The sequence below is a fragment of the Drosophila santomea genome, chromosome 3R (genome assembly GCF_016746245.2).
Source record: "Drosophila santomea strain STO CAGO 1482 chromosome 3R, Prin_Dsan_1.1, whole genome shotgun sequence".
NCBI lineage: Eukaryota > Metazoa > Arthropoda > Insecta > Diptera > Drosophilidae > Drosophila > Drosophila santomea.
The window spans coordinates 23,315,972-23,340,963 of record NC_053019.2 but is presented as its reverse complement, the minus strand read 5'-3'; the positions used below and the strand labels follow the sequence as shown (position 1 = coordinate 23,340,963).

At 45.0% G+C, this 24,992-nt stretch overlaps 1 protein-coding gene across 6 annotated transcripts in view; it reads right to left on the bottom strand.

Moving 5' to 3' along the window:
• Positions 1–24,992, bottom strand: part of LOC120452556 (nephrin) — a 65,827-nt gene that overhangs the window by 10,844 nt on the left and 29,991 nt on the right. For all 6 annotated transcript variants that reach the window (XM_039636834.1, XM_039636832.1, XM_039636833.2 and 3 more), the window contains exons 3-14: positions 15,152–15,284; positions 13,833–14,047; positions 13,658–13,768; positions 12,906–13,118; positions 12,476–12,645; positions 10,974–11,109; positions 9,526–9,662; positions 6,977–7,115; positions 5,152–5,300; positions 3,816–3,966; positions 2,704–2,930; positions 1,282–1,456 (exon numbers count right to left, since the gene is read on the bottom strand). In XM_039636834.1, the coding sequence (XP_039492768.1) occupies positions 1,282–1,456; positions 2,704–2,930; positions 3,816–3,966; positions 5,152–5,300; positions 6,977–7,115; positions 9,526–9,662; positions 10,974–11,109; positions 12,476–12,645; positions 12,906–13,118; positions 13,658–13,768; positions 13,833–14,047; positions 15,152–15,284 (1,956 nt within the window). The remainder of the gene's footprint in view (positions 1–1,281; positions 1,457–2,703; positions 2,931–3,815; positions 3,967–5,151; positions 5,301–6,976; positions 7,116–9,525; positions 9,663–10,973; positions 11,110–12,475; positions 12,646–12,905; positions 13,119–13,657; positions 13,769–13,832; positions 14,048–15,151; positions 15,285–24,992) is intronic.

The following is a 24,992-nucleotide window of genomic DNA, read 5'->3' as shown; positions in this document are numbered from 1 at the left end:
TTAGAAGGATACCCGGCCACCAAAATTTGGGATTGCCAAGTCCATAGTCTCGGCTGTGTAATCACAGAGGCCGAATTTACGAGTCTGCGGCAGCCCATTAACATACATAAGTAACTTCGGCGAGAAATGCCGGGCAGCTGTTGTTTCATGTAAATAGGGTTTCGCCAGCGAATTGAGTGCGTTCCGAAAATCTAGTGAGTGCGGTTAATCGAACATTTGCGTATCAAATGCAATTAGCCCCATTAAATCGGGCAATATGACTGATTTATGGCTAAGTGGGCGAAAGAAGCGCACGAAAAGCGAAATGAAAATGGCCAAAAAAGGGAGGGCAGAATTTAAGTGGAAGTGGAAATGGTAATGGAAATGCAGATAAAAATAAAAATCAGCATGAAAATAATGACAGCATTGTTGTCGTACTCTCGTAGTTGTGTGCGCGCTGAGAGAGCTGCGAATGGCGAAAGGAACAATAAAAGAAAAGTGTCTACGGTGGCCGTTAAGCAAAACGAAAATTGAAGCAATTCCGCTTACGCTTGGCTCACACACACACACACACACACAAACACATACGCACACAGGACCTCACATGTACAAACACACACACACACGTACAGCGACTGGCAGTCGCATTATGTCGTTAGGCAGGAGCAAAATGAAGAGGCTGTTGCTACACGCCCCTGCGTATACGTAATATGCGTGTGCCCCACTCAAAGAATTGATGGAAAATGCTGAAATGCTTTCCGCTCCACTGCATAACTCAGTCAGTGGATTAGAAAAGGGCGTCTCGTCCTTTGGGATGGCACTGTTAGGCAGTTCGCATCTCTTTTGCGCTCTAAGGACATCCCAGTGTCCCTCTGTCCCTGTGTCCCTGTGACGCCATGTGCGAACTTTTCGCGGCGGCTGATTGAAGACGATTTCCCCGAACTTGCGTTGATTTGAAAATGCAGTCAAGCGTTGAATTAGACAGTTCCGTCCTCAGCTGTTCAAGGGTTCTAGTTCCAGTTTCAGTTCAGTTTCGGTTTCGGTTTCGGTTTCGTCTTCATCTTCGGTTACAGTTTCATGTTCAGGTTTTTTGGGCATTTTATTGGCCTTGGAAAAGAAGTGACCCACAAACTAGCAACTCGGGTGGCCATAACTCGTGCTCTTTATGTGATTAGCAGGAGAGTTCTCCCTTTTTTTGTTTTTCAGCTTCCGCCTCTCAACTGTGAAGTATAGGGTCGCTTTTTTTTGGGGGGGCAAAACAGAAAACAGGACAGGATCACATTTGGGGATTGGGGCACTCACCATATGGTCCCAGTTGGGCGGCCACGCGTACATTCTCAATCACCACCGGCGGCTCGCTTCGTCCTTTGGCGTTGACGGCGTAAACTAAAAATTGATATTCACGTCCCGGCTCTAAATTATTCAAACGAAACTGTGGACTGTTCTCCTGCATGCGGAAGATGGGTGCAGATGTCGCCTGGAATTATAGACATTTATGTTATATAGCAATAAATATATATATCTGTATGTTTTGGCTGATTTGGAATGCGGGCATGACAAGAGGCGCATTTATAATTCACTCGCCACACGCTGCAAAGTATGCCATGTATTTTTAACTTTTCTGTCCCATTCGCAGACCCAAACGCATAAATAATTGCTCATGCCTGAAAAATACGTAGGCACAACTGTACTGAAGCCCACGGGAAAAAAAAAGAGAAACAGCCACTGAAACTGAAAGAGAAACAGTAACAGAAACAGGACACTGTCTAAAATTTAAAACTGAATATCCGTTTGCCGTAATGGGACACAATCGAGTGAGCTTCGTTGGTTACGCACAAATTCCCACTCAAGTAAGCGTAAGTAATTTATGTTGTCCTTGCGGCACTTTTCCAACCTCACTCCCCGCCTCAACCTCACGGCCAACTGCGAATGTGTGTGTCCTTTATCTAGCATGAAACTTTAAAGCTGCAAAGGAGCCTGCCAAAGGAGCAACCAGGGCGTGGGTCAGAGTCCGGAGATGATGTCGGGCCATCATCATCATCATCATGATTGTAGCATTTTCATTTTCATTTTCATTTTCATGACCATCCTCGTGATGAGCTTTGCGCTTGGCTACTTTGCTAATAAACTCGCCCGGCCAGCTTCAGCGCTTCATCAAGGCTGTTGAGGGCAGCCAAACGAAATGAAATGAAATTTTCATACGATATTCCCATCTAGGAGTGACAGAGATAATTTAATAACTCAGCATGCACTACCCGAGTGGCTGGACAAAGGGTAAAATCATCGGACCTGGGGACCAGACCCACAGCATTAATTATGTTGTCCCTTTTACACTCGAGCTGAGCCGAAGAAAACCCCCGTCCATGCACCTCCATAGTACTCCATAGTACCCCCAAAATACTTATTAATAATTCAAGCAGAAAAGTCAAAGGACATGCACACTAATTGACCATATGGATTTCCAGTGAATTATTGCTCACACTTACAAGGCTCCCCACTCGCACTAAGATCTATCTTATATTCACCCCGATTCTGAATCTGAATCTGAATCTGAATCAGATGCTGTAACTGATTCTGTTTCGCTTTTAGCTGGTGGCTGTTTGCCGAACCGTGAGTAAATTTTAATTTAATTGAGCAATTTGCGTTTACCCTGCCGGAACTTATCAACTTAGACTAACTGAATTCGAGGCGGGGGTTGGGGAATCCAGATGCAGTGCCACTCACCTGATCGTTGAGCGTGGATATCTCGTTGTCGCCCAGGCCGATGGCCTCGCTGAACTGGCCACGCCCCTGGGCCGCCGATCCGCCCGGTTCTCCTGAGTAGAGTGGGTCTCCGCCCACCACCTCCAGCATGAAGTACTGCGAGAGTCCTCCGTCACTGCCCGCCACACAAACCACCTCCAGGACGGTGTCGTTGCGCAATTCGCAGGCCTTCGGTGCCTCCGGTGTGTCTGCGGAAAAAGGTTCCAATGGAAAGGGCGGTATGCCGTTAGTCATAGTCATAGTCATAGACAAGCCGGGACTTAATGGCCACCCCAGCCGTAATTGCATTTAAACGCAGCTCCTGTCGCCTTAAAGCGCCACTTTGCCGCAAATGAAGGCGTTGCCACGTTAAAACAAAAATAAAGACCGGCGACTACGCCCCTAAAATTATGGAAGTCAGCTTTAATTTTGGCCCAAGGGTGCGATGCACAAAGTGGGGATAACTAAATTGCTCTATAATTCTATACTGTCTTTAAAATGTTACCAAACTGAAGGCGAACTAAAAGAGCTTTCTGTTCAAAAGGCAAAAAAAACTTGGTACCCACTATTTATGGTCAATTTAAATGAGTCAATCTACATAATATACAAAATATGCTATATTCTTTAAGAGTTATATAGTTGTTTCGGCAACGTATCTAAAATCTTTTCCTGAGTGCATCACCACGCTTCTGTGTACTTTGCATTAATAACCATCGAAGTTGGCCAAGTCCTGGACCAACGGCTGGCAGTTCAACCTGCGGATTATTTGGCAACATTTTGGGCAAACTACACCGGTGCCGGCGACGGCAATGCCAGCCAGTCCATCCGCTCCCTCACCCGGCACACACTCGCCAATTATGTAAGTAGATCCTTATGTGTGCATAAGAGATAGACCGGGTGGAGGAAGGACTCCAACTCCAGCACCGACACCGACACCGGTGGCAATGCCGACACCAGTACTGTTTAAATTGCGGCGAAGATGGAGGTAAGTGCCGGCATCTTGTGGCAACAACTTCCTCGACTCGACTTGAGTAGGAGAAGGTGGGGCGGCGGAGGCGGAGGAGAAGGATTCCTCCACTTCCAGTTCCACTTACTTGCCGGCAGGATGTGCACCAGACAGGGCGTCGTTTGGCGGCCCACAGCATTGCTGGCCCAGCAGGCCAGCGTTATTAACTCGGAGTCCGTTTGGGGCAGGTACGTCACCGTGCTGGCCAGTCCGTTCGACTGTATCCTCGAGTTGAGCACCTGTAATGTAGGGTAAACAGATGGGGATTAGGGCGGCTTCATTGTGCGAACGTAGGCAGAAGGATCAGGATGCACTTCCACTCGAGTTCCAACCAAATCGAATTGAAATCAAAGCAAACCCAGAGCATCCAACCAAAAACGAATCCCAGTACGGATGGGGGCATAAATATTTGAAGGCAAATAAGTTTTTATTGCAAGCCAAACGAATCGAACTGGAGACGGTATAAGTCATCCGGTGGCCAGTCAATGTGGGGCAGTTGGGTTGGGGCTTCGTGCAGATTTTCAAATAACTTTTGCGGTAAATGAATTACTTTATTTATTGTGCACAGCTGTCCCAGAACCGACATTTCGAGGCAAGTCGATTCACATATGCAAGTCTTTCGGTTCGTTTGGTCAGCCATTCTGGTTATTTTTCCTCCTCCATCTGTCTTTCGCCCATTTTTTTTGCCATTTTTTGCCATTTTCTGCCAGCTCTGCAGTCCTTCCTTCGCTTTGCACCTAAACGGTTTGCATTTTAAATTCCCTCGAATCGGTTCCCGGTATATATATGTATGTGTATGGCTGCCCCACCATTCCGAATTTATACATTTTGATTAAATTTTAATTCAGTCACGTACGACGCTCGATGCCCCACCTCGACCATTGTTCGTCTGCTCCACTGAATTGTCGAACGAAAATCCCAGACAACCCTCGAGTATTTAGCACAAGTTCTGCTAATAGCACCCGACTTCGAACTTGGGTGCCAAGTCCCAACCATCCTGCCTATCTACTCCTGCTACTCCTGCCCACTTCTATTCATCCGGACTGACTGGCTGCATGGAATTCCGAGTAATTGCGACAGTCGTCGGGCCAAAGACTCCGGCTGCAGCACGTTTCCCGGCATAATTACAGACACAATAAGTTCGGTTTGGATTCCGGACGAGGCATGTACCTTTGCCATTGCCCCAGTCCGATGCACGGTGAAATAACTGCTTTGAACTTGACTTGAAAGCAACCATCATTGTACGATTATTTTATGAAATCAATTAAATTCCAATTGTTATACCAATTAACAACGTGACTCCTTTTAAAGACAAAACGATAACTGAAATATACTTTTGGGTTATATATTTCAAATTGAAACATATATTTTTTTTTTGCGTGTGTGCCCCAAAAGAGAAAGTAGTACTTGTGCTACTGACTTACCGGCGACACGTTCCGGGTATTGTTGTACGTCCAACTGAAGCGCACGGAGTCCGGCGGATCGGCATCCACCTCGCATTTGACCAGGATCGAGTGAAGGCTGACGGCTCCAATGGAGGTTTGTTCGGTGCCCGATTTACAGCGCGGCGAGACTGAAAGGATGAGAGTGAGCTGTGAGTGGATGGGGAGCTTCATAAATATACACCGCATCGAGTTGTTAGGCAGCAAAAAGTTTTCATTTTAAATTCGTTCAGCCCACCCCCTTGGTGTGCAAACAACTGCCGCCCACTCTCGGGGGGAAAGCCCCCCTCAAAATACACACAAAAATATGAGGCAAGAACGAGAGGGAAGTCGAGTCAGCTACATAGCCTTGAGCATAGTAATTAACATGTTTCCGTTTCAGGAACGAGGGGGTTTGTATTCTCCCAGTTCTCTTTTTTTTTTTTATCTAGTCCTCCTTCTTTTTTTATATTTATTTTATGTGTAGCTTAGCGGGGAAATCTGGTGTGGTGTGCCAGGTATCGAAAGAAAAGCGAGTCGCTTGGCATTTTACTTTCACTTGGCTGTAAAATGGAAGCAGATATGCGGAAGCACTGCCTTTTGGCCCCCAGGGAAATGTGTCTGTCGTGTTTGAATACTCGAGTATCCCGGTATTCCAGCATCACAGATTGTGTGCTGAAAGCCGCCTTTAAAATGTAAGTCACGCCGAGGCAGATTAACATTCGAAGCTTCATTACTACGTTCTTGGCTTTTATCACAAGGCGGCTGCATTTCACCGTCGCATACTTAAGCCATCTGTCTGCGAACTTGTTGCTGTTGAGTGAGTGTGCCAGTGTGTGTGTGCCAGTGTGTGTGTGTGCCCAAATATGGGAAAAGTTAACTAAAGCCCAAACTCAATGCTAAGACGACTCCCTCCGCAAAACTTTCATAATTTCAAATATAAACTACTTAAACTGTCGTAGGTACTCGAGAAGGGGCTGCAGCAATGCATTTCAGATTTCAGATTTCAAAGTGGCAGCCAAAAAGGACGTGGCAGTGTTCCGGTTTTCCAGCGTTGGCAACATGAAAATACGTTTCTTTTTTTTCGTTTACTTGTACTTGTAAGCTGACAACACAATAAATGCGGCCAACAATGGGCCACGCACCATCGCTCTCAAGGATCCCATTCTCGCAGATTGTATGCGAATGGCAAATGCCAAATGTGGATACACGAGCCCGGCCAAATAGTGTACTTAAGAAGCACTCGAGTTCCTTCGTCGATTGTGCAGCTTTCGCTCTGATTTATGCAACCAAATCGCTTGTGCGAAGCAGTAGTATATGAAATCCACATTAATCACCTCAAAAAAAAAAAAAAATGGCCCAAAGGCAGGGGAAATTCGACCCGGGGCTGTGAAAAAATCGGTTTGCTTGCAACCGTGAGGTTTATGAAAAGTTTTTTGCTTTTTGGGCGAGCGGAAAATTGCGGAGTGCTGGATTTATAGGCGAAAGTTTTGTCAGTGCGTGTGTATAAATCAATGGCGGTTGTTTAGGCCAGCGGCAGCATGAATTTCAGAATTTCAGTTTACAATTGTAAACAAGCGGACAACAAACGCCCGACAGTTACAGATGAAGCTAGCGACGGTCATGCATCATTTCTAAGCAATTTCCCCATCCGCCGTTGCCCCCAAAAAAAAGTTGCAAACTCCCATTCCGACTGCCATCGCTTGTTGATTTTGATTTTATTCTGCAACTTCCGTTTCCGGTTCGCCATGCTGTTTCATCACGTTTTGCTGCTGCTGCCCCATATAACATAGTTTTGTGTATATTTTATTTCGCCAGTCGTACTTACACTGCACTTTTAAAGTGAGACTCGAACTCCGGGTCTCGCCCTCCGTGTTTGTGGCCCCGCAGGCGTACGCCCCCGCACTTTCCCTCTCCAATTGCGTCAAGTGCATTATTTCCGTGCTCTCGCCCGACATTCGCATGCCCTGAAATGTGAAGAAGGGGTTATTAATTGGGTACAGAATGCTCTGTGCTTGTGAAATGCTGCTTAAGCCACTCCACGCTGGGCTTTAAATTAAGCGATGAAGTTAAAATATAGAATAAAGTAAAATTAAACTGGGCTTTAAGTTAAGCGATGAAGTTAAAGTATAGTATAAAGTAAAATTAAACTGGGCTTTAAGTTAAGCGTCATAAGTTAAGATGAAGCCACTTTACACTGGTCTTTAAGTTAAGCGATAAAGTGAAACCATAATATGAGTGTGCTTGAAAATGAATCTACTCAATTCAAGCTTTTTAAATTCCCTTTGATGAATCTTTCTATAAACATTTTTAATTTCATTCAATTACTCATTAAATATTCTTTTCTTTCCACATATATAGGCCAATTTGCTGTACATTTAAATAAAACTGAGAATGAAGAATCAAATCAAATCAGTATTACTTCACTCATAAATGAAAATATGCCTATTTAAATAAGTATGTAATGATTTTATTGCAATCACATAATGTTTTAGATATTTATGGAGTCATTTAGAGAATATAATTTTCATTTGATGACTTGTATTGGGGGCTTTTCCCTATTTGCTTTCGAATGCACACACATGTGCCGAAAAGTATTGTCCCGAGTGGCCTGAGATGGCACAAATTGCGGTGGTGCCGGCTGCATTGTCGAGTGACCACAGTACCCACAGCCACCACCATCGCCATCACTAGCAGCACTAAATGGCAACCACAATGGAGCCAATGCTTCCCGCCCGGCTATTTGCCATTTCCCCATTTGGTATGTGGGTGAATTGCTGCGGTTGGCGTCGCCTAATGCGGTCTTTTTAGTGGGCCAATTAATAAATGGATTTTATTAAATCAAATTAATGCATTTTTCGGCATTTAGCATTCAGCATATAGCATTCAGCATTCAGCATCCAGCATTTGACACTCGACTCGAATTGCTCATTGAATTTTTCGCAGTCGCCGATTTTCGCTGGACAAGTGACTCCATGCGGATGCAAATGCTCCATTAGCAAAGCTTGACTACGGAATAATTCGATTATGCATTTAGCAGCGAAATCCCCGCTGACATTTGCACATGCATTTAATTAATTCATAATAATAATAATAATGCAATTTAAATGGCTTAAGCTCCTATCGCCGCCCTGTCCACCTACATCACCTATGTGTGTTCCATATCATTGACAGCTAATTTGCAGCAACGCATTTGAGCCCTCTGGAAACACGCGTTATAGATACGCCGCAAATTGGCCATGCTGCATCATTTGATTATTTGTAAAATTCATTAAAAAGCCATGACTGCACTGATGGAGGGCGGTAATTGCATTGGCCCTTGTGCCATAATGCATTTAACAATGCCGAGAGCCGCAAAGTTGGCAACAACACACACACATTCATTTGTGTTTTCGCTCGAATACTGGCTTTAATTCGATTCCTCGCCCGGCATTTCAACTTCATTTTGCGGGTACGAGCCCTCCTGCAAAAGTTTAAGTTGACCCAGTGCAAAAAGTTTTGCCAAGCAAAAGAATGGCGAAAAAGCGTTTGATAATAACAATCTATATACGAGAAAACTGACGTCGAACGCTGGCTTTTTATAACTTTTTTTGCGCACATTTGGCCAGTCGTTTTTCATAATTCCTTGCCTCATTTTACCCGTAGCCTATTAATGCCACTGCCAGAAAATCAAAAATCAAAGTGCCCTAAATAATGAGAAGTTTTTTGGAAAAAACCATCCCCTTCTCGGTCAAAATGATTTTGGCAATTTGTTAAAAGAGTAGAATGGCATGGGAAAATGTGAGCTCGGAAAAATATGAGCTTGGGTTTATGGTTTTTGCTTGTTATGAAAAATGATGATGTGCCATGTGGACAAAACTGTCAAAGGATGTCAGAATCATGCGGTTTTATAATAAAAGCCCAAGACAAAGTCACAGTCGGGCGGTCGGTCAACAATGGTTGACCAGCACAAAATTGGCACAAAAATAGCACAAAAATATCCAACTGTGGCAGTTTGGTCAATCCCAATCTCTTTCGGTTTATTTGTCGCATGATAAATAGTTAAATAATTTGCAACACGAATAGACTTCAATGGACATCGTGAGCCAATTATAAGACGTTTGAAAAATGAGTTCAGCATTTGGTCGGCGCACACTTCCTGACCACCATTAAAGTTGGGCACAGCAGGAATGAGAAGCATTTTCACTCTTACTGCCAAATTAAATTAAACCGCAAAAGTGTGTCTGCGTCCAAAGCGCCACAAGAATGTGAACGCCTTGGGGGCCACTTGGGGCAATTGAAAATAAAAATTTCAAAAAGTGTCCGATACACGTCAGCTTGTGAAAATGGACAATGATGAGTGGGAGTGAAGATGAAATCAGTTGGTCATATACTTACATTCTTGAACCAGGAGTAGCTGGTTACCGGCGGCCTGGCATCTGCCCGGCACTTGAAAGTGACATTCTGGCCCTCGGCCCGCGTCACCAGCCGGCTGGGATCTTCGTTGGCCAAGTGCACCGATACCGTGGGCGGATCTGTGGAAAAAAGCAGCAACAAAATATAGAAGAAGTTGAGTCAGTAAGTAAGTGAGTGCGGCATCCGGCTTAATGAGCGCAGCGAATTGCTGAATAAAAGTCAAAATAATAAACGGCAATGGGCCCAGGAGGTGAACTCCGACTCCTCCTGGCCAGCAGCATTGCGTAATGTACTTAGCCCCAGCTGCCGTACATCCTTTGGCCTGAGCCACAGGAGGCCTCGTCCTCTTGACCACACGCCAAATGGGACTATTAGTTACGGTTGTAAAAATCTAATACGCGCCCCAAAGACTCTTGGCGCCACTTGGGCAGCCCCAAGTCAGTATTTTGTCGGCCATCCTCAAAAGTTGAGTATGGAGCCGGGGAGCAACTACTGTTATGGTGGTTATGCTACAGTTCGCAAATGTCAATGACGTGGGCTGAGCGGTCGAAAAAATTACCGACGTTTATGCTGAATTATTAAAAGGAAACACAAAATGAAGAGCTGGCAAATCGAGTCGACTGCTGGCCTGATTTGAGTGCAGGTAATTCAGATTTCCTGGGTTTTATGCACGTCAAAAAAAGGAGCATCCTTCGATAGAAATGTAAACTTTGAGCAGAGTTTAAGGAACAATTTTAATCAAACTGGTAGTCACAAATATTAAAATATTTCATAAAATATTATCTAAGATAAGAACTAAAGAATATTTTGTATACTCGTATCTTGTTTTTCCCAGTGCACTCTGCCATACAAGAAAACATCAACGAAAGCAGAGGAGGCAGTAATGTAAAGCGGAAGTCGGAAGCGGATGTTGCAAATATTATAAAGGCCGGTAAAAAAAAAGGAAAGCAATAGAAACATAACGGTGCAAATTTAATCAAGGCAAGTCAAGGAACACGACATTGAAGTCAACTTGACTGCATTTTATAAGCCGCTTAGCTAAAGGTGGCCGGCCAACAGGTTGATGTGGCCTCCAGCCAACTTGGTTGGCTCCGTTCCGGATCCGTTGGCTCCTTTGGATCCTATGGATCCTTTGGCCTTAATAAAATTACGCTGGCTCTGGCCGTAATATGCGTCTAATTGGACTTTCCTCGGTCAAGACCACACGGCAACACACACATGCACACTGAAATGGGCCCAGGACCTGGGCAGTTGTGTTAAGAATACACAAAAGCCTTCGAAGGCCGTGGCCCGGATTCAGAGCTCAGAGCCGAGACCCAGACCCAAATGCCCAGCAGCCTTTATTCCACAGGACACAACTGGTGCTCATAGTGGGATACCAGACGAGCAGTTCACCAAAGGAGGAGGAATATGCTGGAGTATGTACTCACATGCCACACGGATGATGCGCTTGTCCTCGATGGCGCCACCGGAGAACCAGGGATTCGTGGCGCGACACGTCAGCTCGGCATTATCGTTCTCCGATGTTACCTTCAATGTCAGAATACTCGTGGTGATATTCCCATCCTGCGGAAAATAAATGGTGCAAAAAGAACGGCGTATTAGCTACAGGACACGGTGGTAAAAATTGAATGATTTTGGTTTAAATATAAATATATATATAATATTAAATGCTATTTATCAAGACTTAAGCTGCTTTTGTTAGCGGAGCCCAGCTTTTTGTTGACTGGAATTTCATCATCTTATTGTTTAGATATTTTATCTCTTTATATAATAATACACGATATATCATGTTCCTACGAAATGTTTTGAAATGTTTTGGACTTTTAAGTGAAACTTAAACTCCTTTAGAGCTGCCATATATCCCCGTTTGATAGGCGGCCTTCGTTAGCTCTTCTTCGGCGCTGTGGCCACTCGAGTAGCATTTTGCAGCATGGTCTTTGAAAATAATGACTCGAATTTCGAGCTAAGCCGATGTCCGTGTGCAGCAGTTTACCCAGTCAGTCAGCCCTGGGAAAGGCGATGTGGATGCGAAGCAGAGGATCCCATGGCAAACTGGGTATTAAGTTACGACATCAACCAGCTCCGAGCCCCAAAGTCGTCGAGCCACGTTTTGGCAACAATCGATGCCCGGCCAGGCAAACTAACAAGCGCAGAGGACTCCCTCTGACTCTTCGTGTGTGGAAATCTCTGTCCCCCAGATGGAAGTCGAGTCGGTTATGCACGAGTTGACTAATGCCTGACGACGTTTGGCAGCAACTATCCATTTACATGGCATAATTAGAAAGCGAAAAAGCCAGTGGCAGTGGCACCACGAAAAAAAGCAACTAATGGATGCCGAAAACTGAGACATCTTCGATACCTTCAACGGATAGGCAAAAGGAACTGATAAATGCTGACTTTAGTGGAAGAAAATTGCTACCAGCAGATGCAAAGGGCAAAGGACGATGGATACCAATAAAAATTCGCACATTAACCGAATCATTGGCCTTTGGCTGCATGGAGTGCAAATTTGTGCAGCTTGGCCCAAAACTTTTCGCCATTGCAGTTCATCAAAGAAGCGGCGGCTGGCGAAGAGTCAAGTTGTCCCTTCGTCCTTTCGTCCTTTTGTCTCTCTCTGTCTCCCTCTGCGGCTGCTGGGAAAAGTTTGCCCGGCTAGCATTTAGGGTCACCCAGTGGTCGCCTCGGTTGCCTTTGTTGCTGCCCCGAGAATCTGGAGCTATTAAGTGCCGCACAGTGTTATATGGGATGTGGAAGTGCCTGCTGCACTGCGGCCAGCTATCAAATGTCAAACGCTCGAAGCAAATTTTCCGGGCACAAAGTTGCGTTGTCCTGGGAACGAAAACTTTCGCCTTTCGCCCAGCTATCCACATCGTGTACTCCATAAAATAGTCAGACATTTTCGGGCAATTTGGCTAGGACATTTACTCACCTCCTTGTCGCTGTGGACGGTGACCTCCGCATTGCGAATGGGCTCGCCATCGAGCAGCCAGGTGATCTTGGCCGCAGGATACGAGCCCCAGGACTCGCAGCGTATGGGCATCGGTTGTCCAGCGGTCAGCAGTTCGTTGGGAGTTGCAATCTTTACGCGCACCGGTTTCACTGCCAATGGAAAAGTGCACAATAGAGTAAATACATATACATATATATAAAAAATATATATATAATATAGTTCAATAAAAGGACCCTTTGGTCAACAAGTCAGCTAATCAACGAATGTTTTCATGGCATGCATTGAAATGGAATACTTTTATTGCCAAGTAGCTGGCTAGCGGAGTTGTGTTGTAATGAATGGCAAATGTTTATTGGAAATGTTGATGCTGTTGTTGTTGTTGTTGTTGTTGTTGGGGCTGATGACTCACAGTAAACCTGCACGGTGACATCCTTGCGAACCGGATCCACCAGTCGTGTGCCCTGCGCCCGGCACTCGATGCGAATTCCGTAGAAGTCCCGCGTGGTGGTTCCAATCAGCAGCTGATTAACCATCACGGTGGCGCCCTCCTCCACGGATGTGTGACTGGTGCCGATTAGCTCGGTGTCGTCGCGCCACCAGGTGACTTTGGGCGGGGGTCGTCCTGCAAACAGGTGAAAGTGAAAGAGAGACAGTGAGATGATGCTGCAGGATGTGAAGGATACTTGCAACCGGTTGCAATTGACACTCCTGAGTGCGATGGTAAACAATGCGTCTGACTGCGGTTGCTGTGGCGCTGACAAACACAGTGAAACGCACGACAGTTAAGTGGGTCAGACCACCGCATAAAGTGCGTTCGAGTGCACAGTAAAAAAAAAATGGAGGTTTGAAATTAAAGAGGATTAACCTGTAAATGGCGTGCCGAAAAACTGCATTTTTTGCGCTTAGTTGACTGCGAGCATAAGCTGCGTTTAGCTTACACTATTAAAGAGCACTTATGTTTTATATATTTGTTTGTGTTTAATTTTTAATTATCGTAATAGAGCTTAGAGTAACGTCATTACGCGTTTTTGCAACATTTTTTTCTGCTTTAACAATGATAATTAAATCAAATTATATTATATCTAACTATGATATTTTTCAGTGCTCAGCTATTGTCAGCTGTCTGACATAATAGACAGGAACTTGTGTCTGCTAACTCACCGCCTCTCACTTGACAGCAGAGAAAGAGCTCATAGCCCTCTCGGAAGGGTCCTGCCATCTGGGATATCTCCTTGCCCTGGGCATCGAAGATGCGCGGCTCCTCGGGCGGCACTGAAATGGATACGAAAAATGATGCTCCATAATGCGCACTATCCTACGAACTGTTGCCACTTACCAACTAGGGTCAGGTTGTGCCTGAAGTTGCGCGTTGGGGAGTTGAAGAAGTCGACGCGACAGCGATAGACGCCACCGTCCTCCGGCTTCACATCGTTGATCTGCAGGCGGGAATCCTTGGGATTGTCGCCGATGCTGAAGAACAGACGTTGCCCCAGATCGCTAGCTATGGCCGCATGTGGCGCCAACTTCACGTTGCCGCCCCGCGAGTCCAGACTGCAAGGGGAAAAGAGGGAAAAAGTGGGGAAAAAATCAGGATGGCGATGGTATAAGTGTAAGTGGGGGGGCGTGGCAGCATGTAGCGATTATTAGATGTCATAAATAAGCATATGCGAGTAGCATAAGTTGGCCGACATGGCCACCTTCCAACCCTCCAGCGCCCCTCGCATAATTTGGGTCCATAAAAAATGACGCTCAATTTGCACACCATGAGCCAGGAGTTTAGTGTGGAGTGTGCCAGGACGAACTGCTCCTGTATTCCTTCTCCTTCGCCTGCCCCGCGACTTTGGCAGCTTTGCGCAAATTGCAGTAATTTGTTGCTGTTTTAGTAAATTACTCAGTTTATTTCAGGACTCTGGGGTGGCCAGCACAGGAGCCATTGCTCCTGCTGCATTTCGCCGCTTATGATTATCGAGTACCGGCCACTTCACGTGCACGACTGGCCCGACACAGATCCTTTTGGCCCCTTTTTCCCCTTTTTGCCAACCCCATAAACCCCTTTCTAATGAGTGCTCCCGAGAGTTTTACCGAGTGTTTCCCGGCTGCCGGCAGCGGCACGCAAAGTCGGAAGGCATTTGCCATTTGCCACTTGGCATGCAGGGCACACGCTGGCTGCCACAATTTATATTGAAAATTTATCAGCGTAAATTTATGAAAAAAAAAAAAAAAAAAGGAGCAGGAAAATATCATGATGGCTACGGGTCCATATGCGTGTGTGCGTGAAAATTTGCTACACTTTAGCAACGACAGCCGTAATCGGATGTGCTTTACATTTATTATAACAAAGTGGATTATGACGGGCGCATCCTTGCCCCCAAAACAACCTCACACATTGTACACACATGTGGCAGCTGCCGGAAATAAGCCAAAAGCGCTTGGCGGGAAAAAAAAATAAAACACGTAAGGTGTAGCAAAAGGATGCTGACGATTATTTCACGCTCCTGATGGACTGATGGATGGATGGACGGACAGATGGATGGACGGACGGATGGACGGACGGATGGATGGATGGCTGTCTCGTAGGCTCTCGGAGTGGCTGATTGCGCACCAGTGACCCCCGGGTTGTATGTATGCACATATAAAGCAGTAGTTTTAGCTCACCTGTACAGAGGAATGCCCGTGGTGTCCTTGAACCACAGCAGCAGCTTCACCGAATCCTGCGACGTGGGCGGCGTCAAATCGCAGGGCAGCTCCACCGTTTTGCCCAAAGCGGCCCAAACCAATCGAGCGGGTACTGAAAGATAAAGAAGGTTTATTATATCACTGCACTTAGAAAAAAAAACCCCTAAAACTGAGTTACTTATAAGTAAAGCTCATATAAATGCATCAGAATCGCTGTCTACATAGGTAATATTATATCTCGATTTTGGCAAGAAATCAAAAAGATATCATTTCAGTTCTGGAAATGAAACTTGTTGTCATAACATTCATTTATTAATAGAAAGCATTTTTAAAAATTATAGTAAATTTCCACTGTGTTTGTAAGAGCATATTGAATTCCTACGGATTTCGTTCGCTTTTTCTTGTATTTTATTAGCTGTCGTCGGCAATCGAAGTTGATTCTGAAGAAATGCCTCGCAGTGCGATATATATTTATTTATTATTTGCACTTCCTGCATGATTCGGCTGATTGTTTGTTATTTTAACACAATGCTTCCGCTTGCCACTCGCGGCAGCAACGCCCCCTCCCCCTTCCCACGCCCTCGCCAGCGAAAACGGTCAACGCCCCACCGCCCCACTGCCCACACCTGCTGGCAGTTGCCACGCCCACCGACACCCACAGCCGCCCACCGTCTTGTACCGCCGTTGTCGCATTGTCCTTGTCCTCCGCTTCCGTTCGCCGGTTGTCGTCACCAGCGTCGTTTGCCGTTGTCGATGTTCCTTGATGTTTCTTTTTTGGTCCTTGTCGGCTTCTCCTTCCCCGGTTTGCGTTATTTCTTCCTTTTTGATTCGACACAAAAAAAAAATGATTTCTTGTGAATTTGTGTGTGTTGGGCCCATGTTTTGTGTTATTTTATTTGACAGGGCAACCTGTAAAATTTCCACATTGTTTCCGCCTGAGCGGCTTCTTTTATTTTTGCCCCACCTGCACCATAATGCGGCTGTCGCTTCGTTTTGGAGGCCTCGTTATCTGGTAACTTAAAGCAAAACTGTGTGCTTAACTTGCCCCGAGCAGAGCTCGCTTTTTATGCAGTTTAAAATACCCAACTCGATCGGCTCAGCCTTTATGGCTTAATTTTAAGCGACACCGCACTCTGGCCGCGCTTTTATTTTTGCTTTTATTTTGCGAAATAAACTTGCAAACACTTTTTTTGCTGGTGTTTTCTGCCGCTCTTTGATGATTTTCAGCGCAAGTAAATGGGATTAGAGCGGCAAAAAAAAAAAAAAAAAAGGCAGGGAAAAATGTATGCAGCAGCGCGAAAATATTTGCACATTATTGAAGTCCCAGAGCGCAGCGCTCGTTGGAAAAGCTGTGTTCTTTTGGCCGCAAAGCCAACGAGTTGGCCATTTGTTATAAGTTGCATACTTTACGGCGCGCACTCGCTGACAACTTGAGTAAAATGGCAAACAAAATGGCTAGCAAAATGGCTGGCAAAATGCTGCTTCTGCCGGATTCTCTGCTGCAATTTGTCAACGCTTTGGCTTGCGGGCAGGCTGTGCAAATAGTCGTATGTGGCCAAAACGAGAGGAGACGACACCTAACCCGTAAATCCATATGAATGGCCTCGGATATGCGGATATGTGTGGTGCCAAATGGCAGTGGCTCTAAATCTAAATCATGGCTGCCACATCCGCACACCCTCTATAAGACGCCATACAGCTGCAAACTCCTACATCTGACCAATTATGCAAAGAGCTGGAAGCACTTTTTGATGTGCTCCACCGCGATTAAGATCTATTTATAATTGCCTCTGGCATTTGCCCAGTTGTTAGCGCTTCGCTCCCCATGATTTATGACCACATTTAATTCTTCTATTGCCAGTCGCACGACGCTGCATCCGTCGTCTTTGATGTGCCTTCAAGAAGTTTCGATGTTCCAAGGCCCCCAAACTGGCTCTACCTGCGGTCCACCCTCGTTTTTGATGTTTTGTTTTGACACATCACATTATTTGTGTCTATTTTTGGCCACTGGTAATTTACTTAACCCCGAGAGTTGCATGAACTGAGGGGCGCGCGACTAGAGCTAATAGCACTCAATTGGAATTTTGACTGCATGAGGGAGTTTCTGGGTAGCGCATCATTTGTGCATCGGTGCATTTGACAGGCTCTCAACGGCATGAATCAATTCATTTCCATCGAATTCGTTGAGTGTTTATGGCTGTTTTATAATTCCAATTAAGACAATGGCGTGTTTTCGAATGCGTTTTCGGATGTAGTGAAAAATGGAAATGCATTTGGGATGATATCTCTGCGAAATTCACTCAGAACACACACACACACGCACACAGAAAGTGTATTTTTATTTTATTTTACGATTTAACCATTTCCCACCGGACCGTAAAGCTTTAAGTTTACTATGGAAAAATTGCGCATACGCAACGTGTTACTTTGCATGCATAAACCAAGAGCAGCCAGCATCAGCGTTTCGTGCCCCATTTGGCTGGAAATTCTCTGCGTCGGAGTCTCCTTGCCACAAGGCCAGTGCCCCAAGACAACGTTGCATTAATTATGCAGTGGTTGGAGGCTTTTGCGGCTCTTCATGGCGAGATTCGCTCTCTGGGTTTAAGATATCCACGTAATACAGCCAGCGGATATATTTAATTGATTTTTTTTTAAGCAAACGTTGGCTGCTGGCCAATAGTTTAATGAACTTTAGGCAAAATAAAGCCACGGCAAAAGGAAAGGAAAGTGTTGCAAGAACAATAATAGAAAATCAACAAAGCGTTTGTCTAAATAAACTTAGACTCACAGGCTGCCCATTAAGTGTGCCGTGTCATTGTAAACAGTAGCCAAAAACAATGAAAGAAAAAAAAATGGTATTTGGCAATCTGTCAATACTCGAACCTGTTTTTTTTTTGTTTCAACCAAATGGTTCTATTCAATTGATATTTAAAGCGTAAGCGAATGGAATTCGGATCGGGCCATTGGGGTTGACACATAACACATAACACATAACACGTAGCACATAGCACATAGATAACACATTACACATACGCACTGTATGCGCAGTGTGGTTTTGTTCTGCGGTTGCGGCTTTGTCTTCTTGGTGAATGGTAAATGGTAAATGGTAAATGGTGAACGGCGGATGTTGGATGGCGTGGTTGGGGGTTGATTGAATCGTTTGCCACACGCACATAAAAGTCAATTACGCAAAACATAAGTTAGTTAATTAACTGAAATCAGAGCGAGCTCAGCATAATTGTATGTATATCTGTACTATGTGTCCTGCGCTCTCGATCCTTAGCCCTTTTTTGTGTGCGTATTTGAGCTGCTGCTTGTACTTCCATGGGGCTGCTAATGAAAAGTTTATTTAGAACGGTGGCAAGTCGGAACTAAACCAAATTACAGGCAATTGCCAAGATAAATATTTGAGTTTCACTATTCAGAGCGGCGGCAGCAGATGCTACACTGCGCCACAGTTTGCCATATGCCCTTCCACTCCATATAGAAAGGGGGGAATCGCTTCGATGCTTCTACTGCCTCTTAAATATTTCATTCAGACTCCGGCCGGACTCTGCTTTTTTCATTTCCTCCTCAGGCCCTCGAACGGCCGACCTTACTTGCTGCTTTTTATGCCACGACTGCCTTTGCCGCGTTGGGCCAAATTGTTTACATTTAAATTGTACATTATGGCAAACACAGACACACTCACACACACACACACACACTTGCTTGCCACAAAATGTAGCAAGTTGAGAGCGAAAGTGGTTGCCATTGCGGACGGAGCTTCGTCCCTCCCTCCCATATTTTGACCCAGCAGCTGTCGGGTCACGCCCCCCACTGCCACGCCCCTTTGTAGTGTAGTCAAAGTCGTCAGTGACCCTAATGTACTTTCTCACACTTTTTAGCATGCATTACGGGCTGCCTAACATGGTTGCCTCCATTCAGCGTGTGTGTGTAAATAACTTTTAAAGTGCTTTACTCGCACACTCACACACACACTGACTCTCACTTCGCTAGAAATGTGAGTATGAATATTTACTTATAATTAGAAATGCCAGAATGTTTTGTTTTCCCTGCTTCAGCCTTTGACTTTGCCCCTGCGTATTTTTCTTTTCCTGTGTGTGTGTGTGTGTGCACTTCCGGTTGCCGCCATCTTTGAGAGGGCAAATAAACCCCAAAAAGTGCTTAGCCTGACTCTTGTGTACATGACTCTTGTGTTTCGTGCTCTTTGTTTGCATTACTTCGTTTTGGCCAAAACACTGGTAATGTACAAATTAAGAAGTTCCCATACACTGGGGACAAGCACAAAAAAAATAATAAATGTACCAGAATTATTTAAAGGCAAAATGTTTGGGCGAGTGTCGCGAATTCGTGGCGCCAAAGAAGTCGAGCAACAAATGTTCGCGCCAGGCGATTCAATTAGGCGAAATATTTCTTGGCGGACCTCTGCTGATACGAAATGTTCCCCAACATTCTTTTGCAGGCTTATTAATAACAAGTGTGTGCACTAATAAAAATAATGCTTTAAAGGTGAATAACCAAGCATATGTAAGCCATAAATACACTTGTACATAAAATCGCAATATACATTTCAAATTATTAATTTCTTGTAAATTTTAAATAAGTATGTTGAAGCACATTATGGCACAGTTAAGTTCAAGAGGGTAAGGCTATGTAAATCTCCTCTTTTATGTGATTATTGTGTAGTTCGAAATTGCCATTCTTGTGGTAGAAAGTGCCTTTTTTCTTCAGTATGTCCCAGAATTTTCTCACAGTTCAGCTGGGGCTTTTTCACAAATCCGGCAAGTCGTTGTCGATGGCGTTGTGGGTCAGCCAGCCAGCCAGCGAAGGCGGCCACTCTGCCGGCCTGGCAGTGAAAGTTTTCAAATTAAATTTTGCGACGCCATTTTCAATTAGAAAACTTCTCGGCCAAAGTCTCTTGCAGAAGCGCGATTCACTCGCCGCTTTTTCAAAACACCCACTAACGCCACCCACTTTTCCCCATTCGTCTGCTTGTGCCACATCATCGGTTCAACTTGGCTTTAGCGTTTTTCCCCAGATTTTTCAGAGAACCAAGAACAAGAGTAGGAAAAGGAGAAGGACCTTCTTGGCTTGGTTGCGTTGCCTTTGCTTTCAATTAAAATGCGTTCGCTGTCATTTTGGACGCCGTATTGCACTGGCTACGTGATTTAATAATAAAATACGAAAAATATTCCAGTCAGCGCTTTGTTGTCCTTGTTGTCGGCCATTACGTGGCTGTTTTTTTTTTGTTCTCCTCTTTTCATTCTGGCCGTTTTCGCCGTTGTCCTGACTGCTGGTTATGCCATTTTCTTTTTCCTCGCAACTGTTGCTCGGGTTTTCTGGGCGCTTTGGGGTCTTAACTCGAGCGACTCAAGGAGCATTTAAACAACACATTAAATTCGAAGAGCGAATGTGGTCGCAGTGCAGCACTCACTCGCTTTTGTCCACACTAAAATCCTTTTAAACTCCAGTGGGCAAAATGTGCATGGATGTGCATTATTAATCGGCAAAATTAGTTGCGGCTTTGGTTAACTTAGCTGTAAGCTGATTTCCTTGATTTATGGTCCTCTCTGGCCGGGCAGTTTGTGTTTAATTATTTATTTGCTTAAACAGTTTTTTAATTGCAATTGATTGAATGCCACTTGCGGCATATTATAATTTCAGAGCACCGCAATTACACAGAATCGCAATAGCAAACGCGGTGAATGGCCATTTTATGCCACGTTAATTGGATGCTGAAACTGACCTCCAGTTGGTTCGACAGGTCGCTCTAATGGCGCGTAAATTACTTGATTCCAATTACACCGCCGACGACGACCACCCAAAAACAAAAGCCGCTGGGTGTGAAGAATGTGGGCTACGCGCCTCATACGAATTGCAGCAGCCGCAGCAGCAGCTGGTACACATGTCCATGAATTATACAAATTTATGCGCTTTTAATTTTGGACCAAATGTAAAAATAACAAGCGACGCCGCAGGACGAAAGTCAAATACACTTTCCGCTGTCACCAGCAGCAGAATGGCAAACTGAAGTCTACCTCGACTAGTCAGCATAATTTCCATCGCTCACTCGAGCTGTGAAACGTGTTGGTTATGATGGCAAAAAAAATGGAGGTGTCCTGGGACCACAGCACAAGCTCAACCGCAAGAACCAGTCGAAAGAGCTGTGAGTGAGTAGGGAAACACGAAACTGAAAATGAAACTGGTAACTGGTAACTGGAAAACAGTGAAAATGAGCAAATAAATTAAAATGCCAGCAATGGCACACAAAGCAGCCGCACGGCATTTAAAAAGTAAAATATGGCAACGACTTGCTGCAGGATATTTTTCGCCGACACAGCAACAACAGCAAGGGGCATTGCTGCTGCTGTTGCTGCTGCTGATGCTGATGCTATTGCTGCTACTGCTGCTGTTCCTGCTGCTCCTCCTGCAGCAACATGCAACACATGCTGCGCAACACGAGCCGCTGCTGTAGTTCCAGCTGGAGAGGAGGTTTCGGATGAGGAGCCGAGGCGCAGCTACAGGACACGACAGGACACCGCTCGCTTGGCTGCAAACAGGAGCAGCAACAAAAGCAGCAGCAGTAGCAGCAGCAGCAGTAACCTCAAAACTGGGCCAAATATGCTGGGTGCTGTGTGCTGGGTGCTGTGTGCTGGGTGCGTTGTGGGTCTGACAGGGGCATGGCACATTATTTACACGCGTGTTTATTATTTTCAATTAAAATGCACAGGGCAAATTTCGTAGGTAAACATGCGACAGCGACCGCCTGCCTTTTGTGACTCATGTCACAGGCAGCAGCAGCAACAGCAGCAGCAACAGCAGCAGCAACAGCAACAGGAGCTGCACAAAAACGAAAGTAACACACAGCTACCGAATACAAATAGTTCGACCAAGCCTAGGGGCAATTTATTTATAGTCCCTTCTTTTTCAAGTTGTCGTAAAATTGCGTAAAAATCATTTTTGAATTTGTGCCAGTTTTTCGAAACAGCACAAGAGAACTCGGCCCTCTGGCAACTGAGCACTATGCGCTCAGGGACGTAGTACAACATCAGATAAAAGGGGATAATCTTAATAATTATTTCAGGCACCACAAAATGAAGTTTAAATTGTGGTCTTAATCTTGTAAAATGGAATTAATGGGCAGTCCAAAATAAATATGTATTTACTATTTATAAAATGGACAACTAATTGGAAGTTTCTTAGAAACCCCCTAGCCCACGCCTCTGCGGTAGGTACAACCGATTTAGAACTAAGGCCCATACACACATTTACACCATACTTACACTATACTATACTATACTATACACTTCAATGGCTTCGCTGCCGCTTCGAAAATGTCCCCCTGACACGAGATGGCCCAAAATATTTTTATGTGTTTTTAATGCAATTTAATTTCGTTGCCCACGCACCAAAAAATATAAAACACATATATATATTTATATATACATCTGGGGAAGCCCGGGTGCCGAAGGACATATTTGGATTTGGACAGAAACTGAAAAATGCGTAAATGTTTGCCGTAGAGAGTCCAGTAATTCCGATTTAAATAAATCAAATTTTCTCAAAAAAAATAAGAGCTTTTTCCAGGGTTTTTTTCCCAAAATAAAATGCAAGACTGCGCGAAATGGCGGATGATTGGGCGCCACTTTTGGGGCCAACGCACGGCAGAAATTCGAGCGATGCCTCCAGTCAGCAGTTTGCTACCGGAGTGAAAATCAATTTAATTATAGCTGACAATTAAATTTGTGCCGAATTAACAGCGACACTTGAGGCAGAAGCAGTCAACAGGCGACAGTCGACATTCGGCAGTTGGCAGTCTCCTGGCTCCACTTTCCACTCTCCCCAGTTGGACAAATGTCGCGCTGATTTCTTGTCAAACAATTTTTTAATCAGTGTCGCTTCACTAGAGCTGTCCTCGCCCTCCTTTTTCCGCCTTTCCCGCTTTTCCCCCACGTTGGCTTGGGGCTTTTCATTTCGCTGGCTGTTCTCATCTCCTGCAGATGCTGGCGCCGCGCATCCTGCATTCTCATCCGCCCAAAATGCCCCCACCACAAGGGCGCCTGGCCAGTAAGGCAGTTGTTGGTCCTCCGCGCATTTACATTGCTCCTGCTTTATTTTTGGCTGCCAGCTGGCCTCGATAATTGCCTGCACATTTTCGGGAACGTTAATTCTGACACTGGCGTGCCGAACAGCTGACTCATTGGAGCCAAAGCGCAGCGTCTGCTGCTTAATTTGACAAATTCGCATGACGCCGACTCGGGGATGGCTAATTAGGCGCCTTGGCTTTGTTTTCGGCCTGTTCCCCAGCTTCTCAGCTTCCCAGTTCGCAGCTTGGAGCATCCAGTTCTTGGAATTCAGAGCTCAAAAAAACACCAGCTCGTAACTTTTAACGATGATCCAGAAACAAGACAAGACAAGTGCCGCCAGCAAGTTTGTTTGTCTTGCGTAAACAAATAATTAAAATAATGTGACGGGGCAAGTGCTGCGCTGCCTTGGCGGCGCGTATCTGGAGTATATGCAGATATCTTAGTATCTGTATTTGTATCTGTATCTGTATCTGTATCTGCAGCTGCATCTGCGTTTGCCATCAAGCGGAACCTACGAACGCCCCCCACATGACAAGTGCAGATGCAGATGCCAAGTCATGGGAACTCGCCGCCGCGTTGACTTGCACTTTGGCCCAAATTTTGGCCTACACTCCCACCCACACTCTGAGAAAAAAGGGGGTCTATTTAGAAGATATTCCCGCTAATTATTGCTAAATATTTCTAACAAGTTTAAGTTTCATTTTAGAAAGCATATTATCCAATTGTAATCCCCCGGATTAAATTTCGTTTCCATTTTAAAGATAAAAGTTTGGCAAATGTCTTGAGTTTTCCCCCATTATGGCGCTTGTTTTCCCAAGTGCAGCAATGTGTTGTGCATATGCTGGAAAAGCTTTTAATTGTTCGCTTTTGTTTACCAATGAGGCAGCTGTCGCGACCTCCTTGGAAGCTCGAAGCTCGGCACTTGCTGCTGCTGATTGCTCTTTTTTGTTGTTGAGCTAATTGATTTATTTACTGTGTGCGCCTGTTTTGAAATAATTTCATGCTAATTTGCTTGTTAATCGTTCGCCTCCTCCAACCATCAACACCCAACACCACCCCCTCCATATGAGTGTGTGTGTGGTGTGTGTGTGCTTAGCGCCATTTTGCCTGTGACTCAAAGGCGGAGCTCCAATGAAGTGTGAAGTGTTGGCAGCCTTTTGCGTTTTGCCCCTCCGCCGAATGTTGTTGTTTTGTTTGCTTTGCTGCTGCTTTTGCCGCTACTGCTATGCATTGATTGCTAATGAGCAGGGGCATTAGATGATTTAGTGCCACTCAACCCATGATCCCCACTATCCCCCTTGCTACACCCGATTCCCGATTCCCGGCAGCGTTTTGTGAAAGCAAAACAAACACACATTAGAGAGCTCCACTTTCTCTGGCCCCTGCAACATTTTCCCCCATCGTTTCGCTTTTGCTGCGTGCATTTGACACTTGCGCCTTTCAATTTCTAGAGCCATAAACCAAATCGGCAACGAGTTCAATTCCAAGCTTAAGTGGCCATAGAACCCAGAACATAAACCCCTATCGTCCATATATATCACATATATAATGTGCAGACGAAAAAAAACTACCTACTTAAATTATCACCACATTAGCATTTCGATTTGTCCATTAAATTTTCCACTTCAAAAAGTAAATTACGAGGTTGTCTTATCAGTTTGATCAAAAACGTAATAAATCTTTAATATCATGTCGTCTATAAATCTTATTTCATTTTCGCATTAAACTTG